At 36.5% G+C, this 23,685-nt stretch overlaps 2 protein-coding genes across 4 annotated transcripts; one reads left to right on the forward strand and one right to left on the reverse strand.

Annotated features, from left to right (window-relative positions):
• The first annotated feature begins 270 nt into the window (after positions 1 to 270).
• Positions 271 to 9,575, forward strand: slc22a7b.3 (solute carrier family 22 member 7b, tandem duplicate 3). 3 transcript variants are annotated; one of them, XM_051868562.1, is made up of 10 exons: positions 277 to 780; positions 2,543 to 2,646; positions 2,768 to 2,922; positions 3,019 to 3,187; positions 5,233 to 5,356; positions 5,470 to 5,576; positions 7,072 to 7,286; positions 7,991 to 8,099; positions 8,542 to 8,748; positions 9,026 to 9,575. In XM_051868562.1, exons 1-10 carry the CDS (start codon positions 400 to 402, stop codon positions 9,099 to 9,101), a joined length of 1,647 nt encoding a protein of 548 aa, XP_051724522.1. In that variant the 5' UTR covers positions 277 to 399; the 3' UTR covers positions 9,102 to 9,575. The 3 variants fall into 3 exon arrangements, with proteins under 3 accessions (XP_051724523.1, XP_051724522.1, XP_051724525.1); XM_051868563.1 differs by lacking the exons at positions 7,991 to 8,099; positions 9,026 to 9,575 and having other exon boundaries at positions 271 to 780; positions 8,542 to 8,742; XM_051868565.1 differs by lacking the exons at positions 277 to 780; positions 2,543 to 2,646; positions 2,768 to 2,922; positions 3,019 to 3,187 and having other exon boundaries at positions 4,877 to 5,356.
• Positions 9,194 to 22,815, reverse strand: crip3 (cysteine-rich protein 3). The gene is made up of 7 exons (XM_051868566.1): positions 22,619 to 22,815; positions 18,122 to 18,216; positions 15,734 to 15,791; positions 12,828 to 12,968; positions 10,809 to 10,883; positions 9,941 to 10,035; positions 9,194 to 9,711 (listed from the first exon to the last, which is right to left on the reverse strand). Exons 1-7 carry the CDS (start codon positions 22,659 to 22,661, stop codon positions 9,577 to 9,579), a joined length of 642 nt encoding a protein of 213 aa, XP_051724526.1. The 5' UTR covers positions 22,662 to 22,815; the 3' UTR covers positions 9,194 to 9,576.
• Positions 22,816 to 23,685: the final 870 nt, after the last annotated feature.

The raw sequence follows: 23,685 nt of genomic DNA on the forward strand, positions 1-23,685 counted from the left end.
TAATATATTGATTTATGTATGTGCAAATCTTGTATTCTAGCCAAACTGTGTTATTGTGTGTGCCAATTGCTGACATTATATCATTGGTAAGAAAAGGTGTCAATGTCCACATTAACCAAGTGAACTGCACACATGGCGAGACACTCTTTTACAAGCATTAACCAACACCACAAATCATTCACCTCTACAGACAAGCTACTACGGATGGAAGATCATCTGAAGATATGGACACTCACACACACACACTTTATACATAACCACAGCAGTTTTATTAATGACCAAAGTACAAGCTGCATTTGACCTCCAGTTACCAACCTTTGAAATCCCATAAAGACTCAGCACATAAACCAAAAATTTTGAAAGAAGACAGAGAGGATATCTGTGCATCAAAAAAAAAGCATGAAGTTTGAAGATCTAATTACGGAGATCGATGGCTTCGGCAGGTTCCAAAAGATGATTATTTTCATCAGTTTTGTTGGACGATTCACTATACCGTGCCACTTTTTATTAAGCAACTTTATCGCCGCCGTCCCATCTCACCACTGTGACATTAGCTCTCTGGATGCTGAGGGAACTTTTGGGAATTTGAGTCGGGAGCAGAAACTGGCTGTCAGTATTCCAGCGCAGGAAGATGGGACTCCTGCTTCTTGTCACATGTTCCCTTATCCTCAGTTACATCTGTTGACAAACTCCTCCAGCAGCATAGATCTTCCTATAGTGGAGTGTCAGAATGGATGGGAGTATGACAACAGCACGTTCATCAGCACTCTCGCCACACAGGTGAGATTTCAGAGAAGGTGCTGCACTTTACAAACTCAATGATGTTTACCCTTACTTGCTAGGATGTGCCTGTATTCTGAAAAACCCAAAGAGTTAACACATCATTTGAGGGGTAACACTTTACAATAAGGTTAGCAACATTAGTTAACATGAACTAACAATGAACAATACTTTTACAGCAATGTTAATTTCTACATTTACTTTAAGAAATTTTCAAAATCAAAATTGGTATCTGTTAACATTAGTTAATGCACCGTGAACTAGCATGAACACTCATTCAATATTTTTATTAACATTAACAAATGTTAGTGCAGTTTTTTTCAATTTCTCAAACTATGGCTACTTTTCTCTAAACTCAACACACAAAACACACACAGTATGCAAAAAAATCACACATCTAGTGCAAAAGCAAACACTTCAAAATTATTTTAACTCTTCTAAAAATTATGTTTTTGCATAGTAGCTCTTTACAGCAGAATTTGTTACTATTGTGAAGCTGCTTTGAAACAATATGTATTGTATAAAGAGCTATAGAAATAAAGGTGACTTGACTTGTATGCATATTCAGTATATATTTACACTTTAAACAAAAATGCAAGGGGGAAAAATAATTTCTCAAAACACTTAGTTTTTCCCCTTTCTTTCACAAATAAATAAATAAAATTCTATTAGGTAGGGAATTTGAGAAGTAATAATTAAAGTTTCAAACTAGGGATGCACCGATACCGATACCGATACCAGTATCGGGCCCGATACCAAGCTCATGTACTTGTACTCGTAAAAATACCCCCGATACCAAAGGTCGATACCTCACGTTACGTAACTGACAGAATTTTCCGTGCACAGAGACACAGGCGGCAGCAGCAGAAACAATGTCAGCCTCAGAGGTGTGGAAATACTTCAAAATTAATGATGACAACACACACACATTGCGAACTGCATGCTTTCAATCACAAGTCGTTATCGATTAGTGAAGGCGGAATCGCGCTGAATGACACAGACCAGAAGCGCCCTCTCGCGCGAGCGCTCTCTCTCTCTCTCTCTCTCTCTCTCTCTCTTTCTTGCGCGCGATCCCAGTTCTCTCAGACAGCGCGTGATCAGTTCTCCCTGCGCCTGAATGGTCAAATGCACACATAGTTGTCAAAATATCCATCGTGTGGAGTATCTCACGTAAACACAGTCGGTTATGGCTTAAGTGGACGTAAACATTTGGGTGAAAACAGGATATGTGTCAGTATCCATGGATTCGGTTTTAAAGGGACCGTACCCTATATTTGTCATTAATGTTAATAAAACAACAGAAGATGTTAAATAAATGTATACATTGTAAATAAACCTACTGTATCTGAAAAACAAGTTTATTTAATTTGTATCTCTATAGTATTTGTTGTATTATTTGTAATTTGTTTGTAAATTTCTTTTTATATAACAACAATTATATATATTGGTAATTATGCCATTTGAAGGTTATTGGACACTGTGAAACTGCATCATCAAAAAAAAAAAAAAAGAAATGAATAAATGTATAGGCATCGGTATAGGTATCGGCAAGTACTAGAAAAAAGTATCGGTACTCGGTCCTTAAAAAATGGTATCGGCGCATCCCTAGTTCAAACCCTATAGGGTCACGTTGGATAAAAGTGTCGTGATAAAACTAGTAATAGCTTTCATCCACATCTAGTTTTGAAATTCTTTTAGTTCATGAAGCAGTTCATCACAACTGTTTAAGAAAAGTTATTTTCCATCTCTCTTTATTTCACAGTGGGATCTAGTATGTGATAACAGAGGTCTGAATAAAGCGGTGACCACCATCTTTTTCATCGGAGTGATGTTTGGAGCAGCTTTTTTTGGAGGCATGAGTGACAGGTGATGTTTCATTGAACTGTGTATTATAATAAATATTATAAGCGATTTACATTTACATTTTATGAACACGGTCACAAGCATGAAATGTGCTGTATAAATAAACATTCTGTTTGGTATGTAGATTTGGGCGTAAGCCAATGCTGCTGGTGTCGTATATATCAGGAATGGCTTTTACATTGGCCAGCATCTTTTCTTCCTCCTTCATCATGTTTGCAGTGCTGAGATTCTTTAGTGGATTTACTATCACTGGCATCGTTATCGTCTCATCTGTACTCAGTAAGAACCTCTCTCTCTCAAGGCCTCAGATCATGATTAAAAGTGAATATAAAACAAAGTAAAAGGGCCTTATCGTATATATGTGTCTTTCTCTAGATGTGGAGTGGGTTGACATTCAGCACAGGAGACTAGTATGTCTAATTGACAGTACGGCATGGGCTTTTGGGAGCACCTCTTTGTCTCTTATTGCATTCTGTATCAGAGACTGGAGATGGCTGACAGTGGCTGTCACTTCACCTTTACTGCTCTGCACCGTCCTCTGGTGGTAATAGGCCTTACATATTCTGTCTAATTAAAAGCACAAATGAGTCAGTACAGTAGAGTATATCTCTGACAAGATGCACATCCACTGGAGACTTTACTATCCCATGAGGCCACGGGAGACGATTTGTGAATGGCAGTGAAGCGATGCGACTCATGCCATAGGTCACATGACAGTGATAACATGGCAGATGTAAAACGTCTGAATTTCATTCCTACTACACACATTCATACTACAACCCGAATTCCAGAAATGTTGGGACGTTTTTTAAATTTGAATAAAATGGAAACTAAAAGACTTCAAATCACATGAGCCAATATTTTATTCACAATAGAACATAGATAACATAACAAATGTTTAAACGGAGAAATTTTACACTTTTATCCACTAAATGAGCTCATTTCGAATTTGATGCCTGCTACAGGTCTTAAAAAAGTTGGAACGGGGGCAACAAATGGCTGAAAAAGCAAGAAATTTTGAAAAGATTCAGCTGGGAGAACATCTAGCAACTAATTAAGCTAATTGATATCAGGTCTGTAACATGATTAGCTATAAAAGGGATGTCTTAGAGAGGCAGAGTCTCTCAGAAGGAAAGATGGGCAGAGGCTCTCCAATCTGTAAAAGAGTGCATAAAAAGATTGTGGAAAACAATGTTCCTCAATGTCAAATTGCAAAGGCTTTGCAAATCTCATCAATTCAGATTCAGAGAAACTGGAGAAATCTCTGTGCGTAAGGGACAAGGCCGAAGACCTTTATTGGATGCCCGTGGTCTTTGGGCCCTCAGACGACACTGCATCACTCATCGGCATGATTGTGTCAATGACATTACTAAATGGACCTAGGAATACTTCCAGAAACCACTGTCTGTAAACTCAATCCACTGTGCCATCTGCAGATGCCAACTAAAGCTCTATCATGCAAAAAGGAAGCCATATGTGAACATGGTCCAGAAGCGCCGTCGTGCCCTGTGGCTCATTTAAAATGGACTGTTTCAAAGTGGAAAAGTGTTCTATGGTCAGACGAGTCCAAATTTGACATTCTTGTTGGAAATCACGAACGCCATACTCGTTAATCCCGGGCTAAAGAGGAGGGAGACCTTCCAGCATGTCATCAGCATTCAGTTTAAAAGCCAGCATCTCTGATGGTATGGGGGTGCATAAGTGCATACGGTATGGGCAGCTTGCATGTTTTGGAAGGCACTATGAATGCTGAAAGGTGTATACAGGTTTTAGAGCAACATACGCTCCCCTCCAGATGACGTCTAATTGAGGGAAGGCCTTGTGCATTTCAGCAGGACAATGCAAAACCACATATTGCAGCTATTATAACAGCATGGCTTCGTCGTAGAAGAGCACGGTGCTGAATTAGCCTGCCTGCAGTCCAGATCTTTCACCTATAGAGAACATTTGGCGACAAAGACAACCACGAACTGGAACACAGCTGGAAACCTATATCAGGCAAGAATGGGACCAAATTCCAACACCAAAACTCCAGAAACTATGTATTGTGTTTTGAAAAGAAGAGGAGATGCTACACCATGGTAAACATGCCCCTGTCCCAACTATTTTGAGACCTGTAGCAGGCATCAAATTTGAAATGAGCTCATTTTGTGCAAAAAAATTTTAAAAGTTCTCAGTTTAAACATTTGTTATCTATTTTCTATTGTGAATAAAATATTGGCTTTGAAAGTCTTTTAGTTTTCATTTTATTCAAATTTAAAAAACGTCCCAACATTTCCGGAATTTGGGTTGTATATAGAACATACTTTTTTAACAGTTGCTAAATAAATTTCAAACCAAATGTAGTACCTACTTAGTATGCGCTTTCAGACACAGCATCATTTTTTAAAAGTTGAACTTTTAACTTGAGCGCCACGTTTTTAGAATGCCGTGTCATCCACGAGATGCATGCAGAAGACACGAGCGTCAAACTCGTCTTTCTAGTGCATGTATACTTAGAAAACAATGGAAAAGCAGAGGAGTGTAATGCAAAAAAGCATTCTGTGTGAATGGCCCCTAACAATGTTTTATAGAGCAAATGTTATGTAGGTGGGTTCCAGAGTCGGTTCGGTGGCTGATAGCCAATGGAAAGGCAGAAAGAGCTCATTTTTATCTTCATAAATGTGCTGTCATGAATCGCAAAGAGGATGTTATCTCAAGAATCAAACCTGAGGTGAGAGAAAATATATATTTTCGATTTTACAGTACATGCTGGATTGACAAATGGTCACTTTTTTAAACAATTGTCTGTGGGTAGGCTAACTAAGCTCTGTGTTTCTTCTATAGGCTCTCTCTATTATAATAACAGAACAAGGAAAGAAAAATTATTCATACCTGGACCTAGTCAAAACCCCTAAGATGAGGAGACTGGCTCTGCTCACAGGAACCATATGGTGTGTAACAGGCGTTATGCGCAAAATACTTCTGTATTCTGTGAAACAGGTCGCATCACTTCTGGTTCAGGTCTTTTGAATGTGCTACGTTAAATACAGCTTTGTTTTAAACAAGATGCTCAAAGGAGCTACCAAAGATAAACATAAAAGATGTCCATATGGAGATTGATATCTAAAAGATTTTTATTTTTCTTCTTCTCACTAACATTCGGATATTAAAATCAAGTAAAACGCCAACAATAAAAAGAACTAGCTAGGTAGCTAATTACCTTAAAAGTCCACAGACATCGCCGTCAGTTCAAACTGCTGTTAACACTTTCTCTGACAAGCTGATGAGACCTGTTTTCCTGTTTGTTCATGTGATATATGACATAAAGCCTACTGAACCACCTAATGAGCATGTGCTAACTTTATAGAGAGAAACAGTGCCCGCCCACTTTTTCAGCAGTCTTAGTTGGTATATTTCGCATTCATTTTTTTCCTATAGGGATTAAAAAAAGGTATTTGTTAAAGTTAAGGTAGGCAATTTAGGAGAGGCTAGCAATAGCGAGCTAGCTTTAAAAGCATAAGATCCCACCCTCCTTTTAGAGCGCTCTCCAAAGCCACGCCTTCTTAAAAACACATGAACGCATACAGCCAGAGCAGATTCTGCAAAGCATCACAAGATGGTGTTAAATTACCTTATGTCTCAAAGCACATAACATTACAATAATAATGAATGTAAACAACTTACAGAGCTTGGATTTGTACCACCTGATTGCTGCAGATTCATTTCGGCGTTGATAGTGTTGCCAATGAAATGCATTAATCCGTGTTTGAGGATGTGAACAGTCACGGGTTGCCATCTTGTAATTACGGATACAACATGGCATGAACACAGCATAAGATTGTTGTTTTGGTTCAGGAGGAACTGTTAAAGGCAAACATCGCACCCTGTGAAAATTCATTTCCGTGAGATTGCAGTCCCAACCCCCCTTACGAAAATCACCCCCATAAGACATGAACCAAACCAACCAGCAATGAGGTGAATCACAATATTACAAACTTTTATGTAAGGCAAAAAAGTATTTGAAAATCAGCCAAAAAAAGGTACAAGGCTGTACTTAACAGCATTAATGAGGGGAATAACTAGGCTATAATTACAAGAAGCATTGTCATAATCCAATTAAAAATGATGGAGGAATATGAAACTACTGATGGATAGATTTTGATCTTTCTGACCAGATAAAAGAAGTTAAAATAATGCAGGTTGATGGCTTTAGTGAAAGCATATAGGCTACCATCGATTAACAACCACGCTGCTCACAGAAAGTCTATTTTAACAGTTTATAAGTTAACATTCAAAATCCATTTCATTGTAAATAAAATAAATGGGATTTTTAGTTCTAGAACCTGGCTGTTGCACTCTATTAGCCTTCAGTGGCACTAGAGAACATGGACAGGCATTATTGTTTGAATAATAAATAATCTAGTAATGGCTTTTCACCTCTTGCAGGTTTTGTGTTGCCATTGTAACCTATGGTATAAGCCTGAACATCACAGGCTTTGGACTAAATATATACCTCACTCAGTTTGTGTATGGAGCCATTGAGGTTCCATCTAAACTGGTTGTATATTACCTGCTGGAGAAGATTGGCAGACGTAAAACTGAAGCAGGAGCTCATCTATTGGCTGGAATCAGTCTTATGATCAACATATTCATAACCAAAGGTGAGACTGGCAAAACCAACGTATGATTACACAATATCACACGAACACGAGTCCTGTTGTTCTCGAATAACTAAGCACGATTGCTTTTATACAACAGATACTTAAATAACAAGAGTTAAGTTTGCATTACATTTTAGACATAATATTGACAGTTACAGTACCTTGTCTGCTTTTTGCTCTGCCAACGAAAACTGTTACAAACAAAGCTACAGCGAAATGTTGCGAAATGTTGCGCACATACACAGTGGTTCGCTCGTGAATGAATCAGCGTTTTTGAATGAACCGTTTCAGTTGAATTAGTAATTCAATGACTCACTCATTACCTGTTTCGTTCCTGAATGAATCAGCGCTTTCAACAGTCGGTTGTACAGTATGTACGAGTGATTGATTAAATGAAAGACAGTCACTTGCCTCCACCGACTGGCGTAACGATGTAACTGCAGAAAGAATAACTTAAAAATCCCAAACATGGGACGCTGCTCGGTCGATTAGATAATTGGAAACTATAGTGTAACTAACTGTTGTATAATGGATAATAGGATAGAATGGAAAAATCAATGCAGGTTACTAAAACACTGTAATTGTTCAAAGGGAAACGGCATAAGCGCGGACAGCTTGAACTATACTTAACAGTATGCCCACTAAGAATTTAATTTGTTTATTCAGTCACACACTGTGCTCAGTATCATCTCTTTCACATTCAGATCAGTGGATTGGTCGTACTGTGGTGGCAGTATTGGGTAAAGGTTTCGCGGTTGCTGCTTTTTCTACAATTGTGTTATACAGCTCGGAGCTTTACCCAACTGTTCTCAGGTAACAGACCTGTCAACATACATTTTTTTTTTTTTTACACTTAAAAATCTTAAACGGTACTGTATCACGGCTTCCACGAAAATGTTAAGCAGCACAATTGTTTTCAACATAGTTCCAACAAATTGTTTCTTGAGCACCAAATCAGCATAGAATAATTTCAGAAGGATCATGTGACACTGACGACTGCAGGAATGTCTGCTGGAAATTCAGCTTTGCCATCACAGGGACAAATTGTTACTTGTAATAATAGTTCACGATATTACTGTTTTACTGTATTTTTAATAAAATAAATGCAGCCTTGGTGAGCTTAAGAGACTTCTTTCAACACCATAAAAAAAAAATAATAATAATTATTCCAAACCTTTGACCACAAAAGTGTAAAATGTATATCAGTGCATACTATAGGCTATAAATAAAGAATTTATTTGGTTGGGTCCTATAGGCAAAATGGGATGGGCTACAATTCGTTCTTGGCCCGTCTGGGTGTGTCAGTGGCTCCTCTAGTCCTGCTATTGGACAGTTTCTGGGGTCACTTCTCTCAGACCATCCTGTGCTGTGCGGCACTCGTCGCTTGTCTGGTGACTTGGCAGTTACCTGAGACACGAGACAGGTGTCTGCCCGAGACTATAGAGGATGTCGAGGGTACTGGGTAAGTCATAACCTATATTTTGTTAAAGGAGCTAGAAAACTTGTATTCAACACACTGCTGAACATTTGAGTAACTCAGTTGAGTCAAGCAAGTAAAACAGAAATCACTCAATTAGTATGATGCCATATTTTTAGATTATTTAAAGAGAATTAGCCTGAATTGAGATATAATGCTATCAATATAGATACATCTTTATTAAAATATTTAAAGGAAACATACAAGGAAAGTTGAAGTTGTGTTCATTAACCAAGTCATATGCTTTTATCATATTGAATAGGAAAAATCTCATTAAAGATCATGACAAGCAGGACGTGGAGAAAATAAAAATGAATGAACGCACAGAGGACCACTGAGATTCATTCAGACTGATGTTCCGTTGCTTAATGTCACATTCAGATCCATTCAGACAGTAAATGCGCACAAAAATAAAAGAACAATCATAAAGTTCTTTTAAAATATTTTTTATTAGTTACACAAAGATTTACAAATTTCTCCAGTGCCATGTAATAATTACAGAGATTTTCTAAATAAGATTAAATGGAGGTGTGAATTTGTGAATCTGTGTTTGTGAAAGAGAAAAATGAGAGAGAGAAAGAGAGCCTATGTATGTGTGTGTGTGCAAGTGTTTGAGTAGGGACTGTTCTGTATAAATTCTTTTTTAAGATGCCAGTGGCCATTTCTGATTATCAATTAGAATACATACATATGTAATGACATTTGCATATATCTGACTGTGTGAACATAAATCTTTACACCTTACAATTCTATTAATGATGTAAAAAAAAAAACACTTCTGTACCAAATAAAAAAAGAGCTTTTCTTTATGACTTAATGTTCACTTGGCATTTCATTCTCTGCATTTTCTTTCTCATAAATGTAACAGCCCACTTTTCCAATGTTCACACCTTTTGGTCCAAAAAGGTACCCATAGCAGGGCACATGGCAGTATGGGCTGCCCTCATGCTGCAGAAAACAGAGAAAAGAATAGAGCGTATTATTAGGCACTCTAAATCAATGATGAAGTAATCATTATGGTAAATATTCTACAAATATTACACAATATATCATTTACATTACATATAAGAACAACTCAACTATAGCTTACATAACTTTGTGGAATTTAGTATGAAATAATATAAATTTAACAAAAACTTAATAGAAGCGGTAGGTTGTAAGATGCGTTTATGAGTACCTCTGCATGACCACCAGGGGTCAGTGTTTTCTTGCACCTCATACAGCGAAGGCACGGCCTGTGCCAGTTGCGACCCAGTGACATCACCTTCTCAGCTGCGGCATTAGACCATGAAATCACCACATTACATCACAAACGGCATCATATCAGTCTAACATAGTGCTATTTTAATGGCTATACATAAAAAATAAGTCTAATATATATATATATATATATATATATATATATATATTATGTTAAATATAATTTGTGACAATCGGTTCGCGACAAAAAAAAATGTATGGCTAGAAAAGAACCTCAAAGTTTAAATGTTCAAGTGTAAATGACAAGTAACCATCATAAACAACACCCACCTTTGACTTCCACCTTAAACTTATCTATATTAAAACAGTTTTTACTGGAATTCTTGCTGTTCCCTTTTAAATCTCAGAGTGGTCTGGCAGAATGCTGCACACATATCTACCACAGCAGCACAAAACCACACACACACACATTGGGTTTCCATGTTTTATGGGGACTTTCCATAGACATAATGATTTTTATACTGTACAAACTGTATTATCGATCCCCAACCCTAACCCTAGCCCTAATCCTACCCATCACAGAAAACTTTCTGCATTCTTACATTTTTAAAATACTTAATTTTGTATGATTTATACTCATGGAGACCAAAAATGTCCTGACAATGTCAAAAAGAATTGGTATTACTATCTTTGTGGGGACATTTGGTCCCCATAATGTAGGTAATACCAGGCACACACACACACACACACACACACACACACACACACACACACACACACACCACAGACATTCCTGAAAGTTCTCAAATGTCTGAAAAGTCATAGTTTTGATTCACTGGACTCACCGAAATAAACTGCCTTTCCACAGCCAGGACACAAATAAGTCTCTCCAGCAAACATGCGTGTAGGTGCAGTGGAAGCTACAAACAAAAAGCAAACCATTTACGGTTCTGTATACATACTTGTTTAAACTTTTATATTCATATCTGTGTGTAAGTTACAATGTTTCTGAACTATAACTTTAATATAGTTGGAGGACCATCTATTCAAACTTTCATAGGTGCTTTTCTCACTAGTGTCTATGATATATATCTGTGATATTTATTAGCACAAAATGTCTCAAGATCTATATAACAAGATCTATCGTAAATAGCTTCTGGTTTGTTGCTTTTGAAGGCCAGATCAAGGCTGCTGTGATTAAATCTGTGCTGTATGATCCAGCTTTGATAAGGATCTGTGGCACTTCTGAATTAAAAAAAAAAAAAAAAAAAAACTTGTTTTACATCAAAGATGACAGATTGTTACCAGTTTTAGATCATTATTTCTTCTCCCTTGTTAAATTTATCAAAATGAACCCATGGCTCACAGGAAAAACGTTACATTCTGAGACATTTCTCCAGACGTTTCCACAGCAGTCTTTAAAACCCTCCCCTAACATTCCTGCAACGTCCCGCCTGTCGGAAAACACCTATTAAGGGGAAATATTTCAGGAAAGGAGCCAATCAACGAAAGCCATTAAAATTCCATTTGTGTACAATCCCAAGGGGGTCACTTCAGAAAACGATCCTCCCTGCCCTCCGTTACAGCACACACGTTTAAGTATTTCTGTCTCCCACTCAGTGTGGGAAACTGTGTGTGTGTTAAAAAGTGCAGAGGAAGTGTTAATGTATAATGGAATGTGTGCAACAATGCAGCTCGGAAAAGTGTGTCTATATATACAGTGACTAAAAATAGCATATGGACACATTTGGACACGCAAGTCACACTTAACTACTGTATGTCTGAATGTCATTTCTTTACAAGACAAAACATCAAACCAAGTAGCATTTGCGTTCAAATGATGCTAAAACTTTTTCTTAGGAATAACTTCACTTTTCTGAGCTATTTCCTTACTTCTAACCAACTAATGTCAAAGTGATTTTAGTTGATGTATAAAGTCAGTTCCCCTTGTAACTACCTGCATTTTTCGGGAGTTAATTCGGTTGTATGTGGTTGTTACTCCTGTAAATTACAGAACCGTAAATTGGCAACCAAATGTATCTGCAGTGTATACATGGCCAATTGAGATCCCAGTTCAGGATTCTTTGATGAACAGAATTTTCAAAATAACAGTATTTATTTGAAATAGAAATCTTCTATAGCATTATAAATATCTTTACTGTCACATTTGATTAATTTAACGCATCCTTGCTTAAAAGATTAGTTCACTTTCAAATAAAAATTTCCTGATAATTTACTCACCCCCATGTCATCCAAGATGTCCATGTCCTTCTTTCTTCAGTCAGAAAGAAATTAAGGTTTTTGATGAAAACATTCCAGGATTATTCCCTATTGTACTTACGGAAAAAATGGAACTGGCGCCGCGTTCATTCCGTAAGTTTAATAGGGTAAGCATAGGACATACAGCGTAAGCTTTTTGAAAAATACAGAAGGTGGAATGGCGAAGCACTTGCAAGGCAATCATTTGTGTTTATAAAGCATATACATTTGTATTTTTTCTAAGAAAATGACAGATCGTTTTGCTAGATAAGACCCTTATTCCTCCGTCTGGTATCGTTTAAAGCCCTTTGAAGCTGCACTGAAACTAATTTTGACCTTCAACCTTTTGGAGTCCATTGAAGTCCACTAGAAGGAGAATAATCCTGAATGTTTTCATCAAAAACCTTAATTTCGACTGAAGAAAGAAGGACATGGACATCTTGGATGACATGGGGGTGAGTAAATTATTAGGAAAATTTTATTTGAAAGTGGACTAATCCTTTAATAATAGTATACATTTTTAGAAGAAAAAACAAAATCAATAAAAACATTGACCTAAAACATTCGATGTTTTTCAATTATTTTAAGTTCTTTTTCTAAATTACCTTTGGGTTGATTATAGTTGATCTGTGAGTTGGTCCAAGGTGTAGTGGGTGACACGTCTGAAGGGCTGTTACATGATTTGTCGACCGGTGTTTGAGGAGGCGTGTCATATATATAAGACCCCGCCCCTCCAATATTTACACCTACCAAAGAGAGGACAGAACAGTGAGTACCATTTCATTAGTGTGTGAGAGAGTGTTTGTGGTCGATAAAGCTCATATCTAAGTGTTCAGACTCTCCTAATGCAGACAGCATTACACAAAAGCCAAAAATATCCTGCTCAGATCCTGATAAAATGTATCTCTTCCGAATTACACACTCACTTGGATAAAATAATACAAACTAAAACAAGCCTATTTTAAAGTCTGAATGTACATTAACATAAGCTATACACTGAAACGTAACATCTTAACGAACGTTATATTTTCCTACTCCTCAACATGCACACACACACACACACACACACACACATCTCAATCAGCCATTATACTTGTCTGTCTGCCTCTCTTATCTTGTCACAGGATTTGCTCTTTTGGTGTCTGAAGTGTTCAGAAAGACAAGGCGACTTTTTTTTTTTTTTTTTTTTTAAGTACACTATGTAACTTTTCTAGTGGTTAAAAAAAAAAAAAAAAAAAAACACATGCTCCTTTCTCACTCATTGTGACAACTAACCTATGCCACTCCCACACGTCAAAGTAGCCAGAGCAACTTTTTACGGATATGATGAGACACACAGTGAGTGATGCATGTACGCAGTTGTTGGTTTATTAATTCTCATGAAATGATGACACACACAGTCCTATCTTTATGTATCCACATCTCTGTGGTGTATGTTGTCAAAACGATCCCCGTTCACACGGATCCGTAAAAATGACTAAAAACACAGGCCACAAGTTGGCAACGTCACTTTGTAAAGAAACACTACAGACTGAACATGTAATACACATGGGCATCGGTTTCACAAATTCACGTTTTTATAGTTTACATAGAGATGATAACGGTGTTGTTTTCAAAAACATGCACTTTGAAAACCAGTTTTAAAAGTTTGCATTTTCAGGCAAACAAACAAAAAAAACACATGCTCCTTTCTCACTCATTATGACAACTAACCTATGCCACTCCCACACATCAAAGTAGCCAGAGCAACTTTTTACGGATATGATGAGACACACAGTGAGTGATGCATGTACGCAGTTGTTGGTTTATTAATTCTCATGAAATGATGATACTTACACACAGTCCTATCTTTATGTATCCACATCTCTGTGGCGTATATGTACCACACTTAACAGAATACGAAAAGACACATCTCCACTTCACTAGCTGAACCCGTCATTTGCTCTCTTGAGAAAATTATCCATTTAAAAGTTTTAAATGAAGGTATTGAATAATTTGTTCCTGTAAGATCTGGTCCAACCTGGAAGACCTGCTTTAATCTGACTTCAGTCAACAAATAGCAGATATTAAGGGTTTTAAGGGTACGTTATTAAAGGTACGTTTACACAATAAGTATGTTTTCCTTTGTGTTTTTCGTGTACAGGTGACAATGTTGTCAAAACGATCCCCGTTCACACGGATCCGCAAAAATGACTAAAAACACAGGCCAGAAGTTGGCAACGTCACTTTGTAAAGAAACACTACAGACCTATAGACTGAACACATAATACACATGGGCATCGGTTTCACAAATTCACGTTTTTATAGTTTACATAGATGATAACGGTATTGTTTTCAAAAACATGCACTTTGAAAACCAGTTTTAAAAGTTTGCATTTTCAGGCCCCCAAAATGCTGTTGTCTAAATGAATGTTTTCTGTTTTTAGTTAAAAATGGTCTCGTGTAAACAGCAACCCCCCCTTACCAAAAGATAAAAAAATCATAAGAATCATAATAACTTTCCTCTTGTTGTTCCAAACCTGTATGACTATAATATTTTGAAGAATCTCTTCAGATGGTGTTCAGCTCCACCAAAAAAAAAGTACCAAAAAAGTTGGTTAATGCTGACATGAGGGTGAAAAAAAAAAAAAAAAAAAAGATTTGAAAGATTTTTCATTTTTGGGTGAATTATTGCTAAATTTTAAATCCTAGTCCATTCAGCCAAACAAACTCACAAAAGACAGTGATCTAAAGAATGTTCTCTTTTTAAAATTCAATTTTCTGAAAGATAAAATGCAACTTTTTCCCCCTGACTACAGGGAATAAACTGACATTTATCTCACAAGAGCATTTTCTTTCCTGAGCCTTTTCTGTTCTCTCTCTCTCACACACACACACACACACACACACACACACACACACACACACACACACACACACACACATTTTTGTGAATTGTGGGGACATTCCATAGGCATAATGGTTTTTATACTGTACAAACCGTATTTTCTATCGCCCTACACCAACCCTACACCTAAACCTACACCTAAACCTACCCATCACAATTTTTACTTTCTCACAAAAACTCATTCTGTATGATTTATAAGCCTTTTGAAAAATGGGGACATGGGGTAATATCCTCATAAGTCACCCTCTCCTTGTAGTACCTATGTCATACCCATGTCATTATACAAATTTGTGTCCTGATATGTCACAAAAACACACACATATACACACACACACACACACAATAAGGTTTCTAGTGGTGAGTGAACTGCCTTTGGTTGGAAGGTTATTCTAAAAGTCACTGAGAGTCAGATGTCTCTGAATGAGCCCTGATTTAAACCTTTATTTCCTGTACATGGACACACACAGATCCAAATACACATGAAAGCACCAAGATTCTCTCATAGCTTTGTATGAAGATGAAAATACACTATATTTCAAATTTAAAGTCTCTCAGTTTTACATACACACACACACACATACACAAAACACCTTACAAACTCCAAATACAATTTATTGTACAGACCTTTTGGTCCAAAGAGAGTTCCGTAGCAGGGTTTATGACAGTAAGGCAATCCATCATGCTGTTAAAGAGAGAGAATATCTTTATCAGTCCATTTTAACTTTATTTTACTTATTTTTTGCTGAATTTCTCCCTGTACATAGCTATGCTGCAAATACAAAACAAATGTATAGTTTTTTTTTTTTAACACATCAATTAAACACACTAAAACTAAAACTGAATTGAGAGAAATATTCTAATTTCAAGTGCTGACACAACTTGAACAAATAGAAATGCACTCAAATTGAAAACTGAAAAAGATTTACTACCAATAATAATTATTTTTCTATAAAAACATGTATTTGTAAATATTAAAATCTGTGCCAGACACTCTTCTACTAAAACCTGAATTTTCAAGCAAGGTAATACTTTCAGAAGTGTGTGTGGGAGACAGAATGAAAAAGAGAGAGAGGCTTGTGTAGTGCTGGATTCATTAGAGGTCATTGTTTATCCTTCTGTTCCTTCCTGCTCCTCCCAGACTGCATAAAAAGACCCAGTCAGGCTCAAATCAGACTGAAATTTAAGCCTCGTCACACACACACATGCGCGCACACACACAATTTTAGTGTGCAAGCATTTTAGTGTGTGTGTGTGTGTGTGCTCAAAAATTTAAAGCCAAATTAACTAAACTGAGCAAAGATATTTATTTGTTTATTTTTATTACCATAATCATCAGGTATTTTTATGTTTATTTTATATATTATATTAAGAGCAACATCTATTTCAAGTGTCTCTATTGTGACAAGCTAAAAATACAGTTTGCATTCCCACTGAGAGCCACTTCACAAAGAATAGAGTTAGGGAGTCGACACCTGCAGAGAGTGAACACTAACAACACAACCTCCTGCTGTTTTCAACACAATAAGAGAAAAAGAGCACACACAGTTCACAAAATCAGGGGAAAAGAGTAACTAATAAAAGATTAACAAGAATAAAATACTGTCTCACTGAATATCCTTCAGTGAGACAATGAAGAGCTGTTTGTCTATCCATTTTTATCAACACAAATGAAAAAGCAATAGAAAAGACAAAACCCTCCTTCATTTTAAGTCCGAACTCACCTTATAATTAAACTAAAGCTGTGTGTGTCTGTTCTGTTTGTGTGCGTGCAAGCGTGAGCGTGCTGAGAGAGAGAAGGAGGGAGAAGGAAGAAAGGAAGAGAGGCAGAAAGGCAGACGATTGTTTTCTGGTTTGAATGAACACTATCTTTGTCCCTACATTGTCCTTGTAATAGTTCTGGTAAAGACCCACAGTAACACTGTGTGGGAGAGAAAGTGCATATGCTTACAGATACCTACAAGTAAAGTTATTTGAAAAGTAGCAGCTGTACCGGACTGAACATGCCTTTGAAAATGGCAGATTACTGCTATTTTTCCATAAATTTCACTGTGGTTAAGAATATTATGATTTACATTTCCTGTAAGATTCAAGTAGTAGTAAAGCCCAAGACTAAAAGAATTTGTTTCGCTTCCTGTTAATACAGTCGGTCAGTCTTCGCCCACCTTGTCTGTCAATCTCTTTTTGTTCACTGTAAAAATTACTGAATAAAGCAAAATCAAAAGCTTTTAGTAAGGAGTATTGAGGAAATTTATTCCTTATCCTTTCGTTCTTTGCTATTTTGATGTTCAAGGTTCAAAGGAGTATGGGAATGGCTTTATGTAACCATTTCAAGAAAACAAACATGCTAATATTTTTCCATTCAATATTAAATAGATAAATAGTAAATGTAATTGTAATCTCTCCCTGACAGTCAGAGAACATTCCAGAGAGATCCAATGAGGTTACTATAAATACTGATTATCTGTGTTTACAGTCATTGTAGGACTTTGATGAGTGACAAGTCTACGGGTGGAGTGTAGACATGCAAGTGGGATGGATGAACAATCATTTAACCCAAACAGGGACAAAAGACAACTCAGATCACTGAACTAGAAAATTTCTCCTAATGTATCAGACAAGACCATCGAACATGTCAGGACAATAAGAAGGAGAGAGAAAATAAGGAATGAAGAAGAAAGTACAATGAGGGGCATGAAATAGGCAAGGACATGGATGACCTAGAATCGGTGTCAGGCCAATGGCTTGAGCTTTTAGAGTCGGTTGTTTGATCACCTGCTAAACTACGACATTGAGGATGTGCAGCCTGCACTGCAGACCAACATACATTACATACAGACCAAGAAGCAGGACATGCAGAATCCCATTTATCTGTCATCAGGAATCATGTCTGATCAAGAAAGAAAGAAAGAAAGAAAGAAAGAAAGAAAAACCCAATGATCAGAGAGAGAGCGAGAGAGAGAGAGATTTCTTTAATGCATCTCAGCCTGCAATATCAGCTTTAGTTCTGCTTACCTCCGCATGGCCTCCAGGAGACAGAATCTTACTACATCGTTCACATTTCAGACAGAAGCGGTGCCAGTTTTTCCCCAGAGAGCTCACTTTCTCAGCTAGAACAGGGAGAGAGTGTAATGTGTTATCTGATCAGTGTGTAGTACTGTATATAATACAGATTTAACTGCAGTCATGTATATCTAAATTACACATAATTAATAAGATCACAATTGTCCTGTAGTGATACACTTCTATGTTTGGCCACTTTACAGCTCAGTCAAATGACCTTCTTCTTTTTAAGTGGGTGGGTGGTTCTTGGCCAAAAAAACTGCTAAGTGGACTAGACTATATATATCAATAGTCAAAAGCCTGACTTTGTAAGACTAGCTAAACATGGTCTTCTTGTTCTATGTTCTGAATGGAAAGAAAGCAAACAAAAAATGTTCAGAAGTTTAGGGTTGGTAAGATTTAAAAAATAAATAAATTAAGACTTAGCCTAATTCAGCAAGATTGCATTCAAAAGTGACAGTAAAGAAAGAAAATTTTATTTCAAATAAAACTTTTATTCATCAAAAACCTGATTTTTTTTTTTTATCATGGTTTCCGCAAATGCATTAAGCAGCACAACTGTTTACAACATTGATAATAATTAGAAATGTTTCTTGAGCACCAAATCAGCATATTAGAAGGAATTAATTAATTAATCGATATTAAAATAATAAACAGTTATTTTAAATTGTACAAATATTTCACAATATTACTGTTTTACTCTATTGTTGATCAAATAAAAGCAGCCTAGGTGAGCATAAGAGAAATCTTTCAAAAACATTAAAAAAAAAACTTTTGAATGGTAGTGTACTTAAAATATTTATGACTTTCATAAGTAATGTTACTGTAAATTCATAGATCTTTTAGAATGTGTCCAGCTCGGCAAATGCTGAAATACAACTTAAAGGGATTTTCACCCCAAAATGAAAATTTTGTCATCATTTACTCACCCTCAAGTTGTTCCAAACCTGCATGAGTTTCTTTCTTTTGTTGAATTTTAAAGAATGTTGGTAATCAAACAGTTGACGGTGGCCATTGATTTCCATAGGAAAAAAAATACTATAGAAGCCAGTGGCTACTGGTTACCAACATTCTTTAAAATATATTGTGTTCAACCAAAGAAAGAAACTCAAACAGGTTTGGAAAAACATGGAAAAGATGATGATAAAATTTTCATTTTTAGGTCAACTATCGCTTTAACACAGCTACTACAATTTTGTGTGTGATTGTGCATTTATATCTATAGAGATATCTATAAACAGTAATTACAAAAGCCCTGAGAAAGACTATCCACACAAAATACTAATTCTATAGGGTGGGGTCTGTATGTGTGTGTGTTTGCAGCTGAACAATGCTGCATCAAAGGAGAGGAAGAACAATCTGGACCATCTGAAGAAAAGCTCCAAATGAAGACCCTGTTCCAACGCAAACCCTGCTGAGTCAGATCTGCTCCTATCAAGAGGATGTTGAAAAGTACATCTTATCTTTGACGTTCTGATTTTCACAAGCAATTTTTGTACATAATCAAATGAACAAGCATTTCTCTGATATTTCAAAAGAAACTATTAAAAAAAAGTAGAAACACTACCATTTGAAAGGTTTTTTTTTTAAGAAATTAATACTTTGTTCTTTTGAACTTTCTATTCAACAATGAATCTTTTAAAAAAAAATTGTTTCACAAAAATATTAAGCAGCACAGCTGTTTTCAACATTGATAGTAATCAGAAATGTTTCTTGAGCAGCAAAATCAGCATATTAGAATGATTTCTGAAGGATCATGTGACACTGAAGACTGGATTAATGATGCTGAAAATTCAGCATTGCCCTCAGAGGAATAAATAATATTTTAAAATGTATTCAAATTGAAAACAGGTATTTTAATTTGTAATATTATTTCACAATATTACTGTTTTTAATGTATTTGATTATATAAATGCAGCCTCTTAATGACCCCAAATGGTAGTGTATGTTGCTCTTCAGCCTATTTCAGCCTTTAGTAATGTTTTACAACTTCCATTGCACAAAACTGTTTGCACGTGTTCTCTCACTCGTCGATCAGCTCCTGAATTTAAAACAACTACAGAAAAAAAAAAAAAAAAAATCAATAGTCTGCTATGAGCAAACACACAGTAAACAGTCATGGACTTTGGAGCACAGGAATGAGAAATACAAGTGATTTAGAGAAAGACACATAGGTCAACATCCAAATAAAATAAAATTATTTTTATATTTTCTGCACACTCTTAAAAATAAAGGTTGAATATTAGCATTGAAGGTTCAGTGAAGAACCTTTAACATCCATGGAACCTTTCCATTCCACAAAGGTTATTTTATAGTGGAAAAAGGTTCTTAAAAGGTAGGGTAGGCAATTTCGGAGAGGCTAGCAATAGCAAGCTAGCTAGAAAGCGATTCCTCAAACACATGAACGCACACAGCCAGGGCAGAGTCTGCAAAGTGTCATGAGAGAGGGTGTTAAATTACTTCATATCTCAAAGCACATAACATTACAATAAAAATAAATGTAAACAACTTCAAGACAGCTGACTTGTACCACATAATGACTACAGATTCATTTTGACATTGATAATGTTGCCATAGAAATGCATAAATCCATGTCGGAAAACGCGAAGAGCTCCGGATAGAACATCATGGGTTGCCATCTTGTAATTACGGTTATGCAATGGCGTAAACACAGCATAAGCTTGTTGTTTTGGTTCAGGAGGAACTGTAAAAGGTGACTGCTATTTGTTTGTGGCACACGGTGACTGTCAAGTCACTCTCAAACCTCATGGAACGCACTGATGACGTGTGATGTCTGTGTGAGCAGGGTACGCAGAGGTTTGGAAATACATATGTTGACTGGCAGGTAGGATATCGGACCGAATACAATGATTGGACAAACATTTTTGGTCCTGAGACTACCACAGAAGATATACATTTTTTTTATATTTAGACCACTTTTATCATTGACTGCTATCAGGATGTGAAAAGAGTTTTAACCAGTATAACAAAAAGTGTTTATGAAAAAGATTGCCTAACCTACCTTTAAGATTTAATATGTTCTTCACACTATTACTAATAATAAGAAAAGTTTCTTTTTAAGAACTATTGACTGAAAGGTTTTTGGGGAACCAAAAATGGTTCTTCTATGGCATCAATGTGAAAACCTCCTTCATTTTTAAGAATGTAGTGATAAAATACCTCTGAAAGAGCTATAATAAGATACAAAAACATTTGCCAGGTTAGAATTGTGCATGTGGGGGACTAAACCCACCATCCCATTACCTTACACACTAACCAGCCCAAATTCCTAGGGTCTGTCTCTCACACACACATTCCATCACACAAAACTAGTCAGGTCAAACAGAGAACATACTGAGTCAGACATTTTCAGAAGTCTAGTGGGGATATCAAATCATCAAGCTGACATATCTCCTCTTCAGTGCAGCCAGAAAGACAGTTACTCCATCCGCTAACCTGCAACAGTAGCACAACAGATCCTCTCACTTTGTTCAAGAGTCCCTTGCCAAATTCTTACGTAACACTGTTACCCAATTCCCTTTTCATGGGCTACAGCATTTACTAACCCTGTGGCTACTGGATGCCGGGACAGAATACTAAACAGGAGCCGACAATAACGGGACAGACGAGAACATCCTCCAATGCGGTTGTGGGAGCATCGGGGTCACTTGTGCTTGACCTATTAATAACAATACTTAGTTCTGCACAGGCTGCAAGATTAAACTTCATCTTCTTCTTGAGACTAACAGTTTGGGGTCCCAGATATCCCTATGCTGTATGCAGGAAAATTCATAATAGCAATTTTGAAATTAACCTATTATTTTTCCCTACATCTTTTCCTCTGACCCAGTTACTAGACAGATTAATTTAACCATTTACAAAGCAGACACATAGTTTTCAGAATGTTTCTCAAGCTGTGCTGAACACCGCTGTTGTTTGGGGCCAGAGTACTGATGTGTAGCTGAGAATATTATTAGTATATAGAAATACATTGCATTTATTCATATAAATCCCAAACAGAAGAACGTCAATGAAGCAGGCTACTTATAATCATTTTTTGTTATAAAGCATTTGAACACACACACACACACACACACACACAAATCATGAAGTATCTATCCGATGCTACACCGTGAAATGTTTTGGAACTATTAAAATGGATATGAGATCTTCAAGATCCCAAAAAGAAAACATAAGTGTTCAATTAACACCTCTTATAACCTAATAACTCCAAAACAAACAAATACACTTTTCAAACACTTGTTATGTAACTCTGCCAAGATTTGCAGAAGTTTATTCCTTTAAAAAAAAAATTACCTTTGACCCTTCGGCACATATTATAAATGCCCTGCAATTTGAGTCAATTAGTCCAACCCAATGACACAATAACAAAGACATGAACTTGGCTTAGACTTCTACTAAGTGATAATTCTAACGGAAAACTCTCACCGAAAAACACAGTCTTATCGCATCTTGGACAAATGGACGTCATTCTCTAGAAGAGTCTTTCTGTCACGCAGGTTCGGTTCAGTTCGTCTCGGTTCGTTGCCTGTCCCTCAGCGCCGCTGCACACTGTGTGCAACTCGAGTCGCGCCGCGGCGTTTATTTAACTTTAAAGAGCCTCCGTGCTTGTCTCATGAATATTAAATACGTTGCGTGACGTTCGACCAGTAAACTGACTGAATGAATAAATCCTACTATGGTTAAGGAAGACTTGTAAATATTAATTAGGAAACGTGACTGAACGCTCTAAGGTTACCAAGCAACGTCAGCTTGACCTCATTAATATTCATAGCCTTCGCCATAGTAAGTTCCGTTATTTCTCATCTCGCTGCGTGGCACAGTTACGCCACGCCTTTGGCTTGACCAATGAGGAATGTTTCTTACACGTCAATCAAAACAAAAACGTACAGAGCTATCCATCAGTCCTTCCCGTTTTCCCAGAGTAGTTTATTGTCAAAAATTGAAAGTTATTATAAGTCTGTTTGTGTCTTTTCTCGTATGAATTGCTGGGATTATCATTTAAAAAACAGGATTTAAGAGTTTATGTCTCAAAAAATGAAAAAAAAAAAAAAAAAAAAAAACGAAGAATATTCGTGAAAAATAGGCCTACTCTCGGAGTCTTAAAGGGTGTATTTCTAAAGGAATGTGATTTTTAATAATTCTGTTTTCATCATCTCGATAGGGTTTCATACTGCCTCCTGGTGTTTTAGATCAAAACAGCACTGCCAGTTCAGAGCTGGCTTTTCATCAGTAGATTTTTAATAACGTAAAGTTAAAAAGTAATTTTGAACCTGGCTTTACCTAATGGTCAGATTTCTGTTCTGGAAATGTATGCAAATTCGTGCATATTTAATTAGATAGTGCCTTATTTGCATATTTAAAAATTACATTTCAGAAAACTTGTAAAATAAAGCAATTGTCTTAATGTACAAATGGGGAAGTATGGTAATATCTATTAGTCAAAATGTTTACGCTATTTAACTGTTCTGTCTTTACACATTATGAGGTTCTTT

Source organism: Ctenopharyngodon idella, chromosome 17, assembly GCF_019924925.1.
Source record: "Ctenopharyngodon idella isolate HZGC_01 chromosome 17, HZGC01, whole genome shotgun sequence".
Taxonomy (NCBI): Eukaryota; Metazoa; Chordata; class Actinopteri; order Cypriniformes; family Xenocyprididae; genus Ctenopharyngodon; species Ctenopharyngodon idella.

Bases quoted from the DNA above. Each gene is read 5' to 3' on its own strand.
- slc22a7b.3 (XM_051868562.1), top strand. From the start codon at position 400: ATGAAGTTTGAAGATCTAATTACGGAGATCGATGGCTTCGGCAGGTTC. The intron at 2,647-2,767 runs GTGATGTTTCAT...TTTGGTATGTAG, and splicing joins TTTGGAGGCATGAGTGACAG to ATTTGGGCGTAAGCCAATGC. The intron at 5,357-5,469 runs GTGAGAGAAAAT...TTTCTTCTATAG, and splicing joins TCTCAAGAATCAAACCTGAG to GCTCTCTCTATTATAATAAC.
- crip3 (XM_051868566.1), bottom strand. From the start codon at position 22,661: ATGACGTCCATTTGTCCAAGATGCGATAAGACTGTGTTTTTCG. The intron at 18,217-22,618 runs GTGAGAGTTTTC...TCCCTGTTCTAG, and splicing joins CGATAAGACTGTGTTTTTCG to CTGAGAAAGTGAGCTCTCTG. The intron at 12,969-15,733 runs GTCTGTACAATA...TCTCTTTGGTAG, and splicing joins AACTCTCTTTGGACCAAAAG to GTGTAAATATTGGAGGGGCG.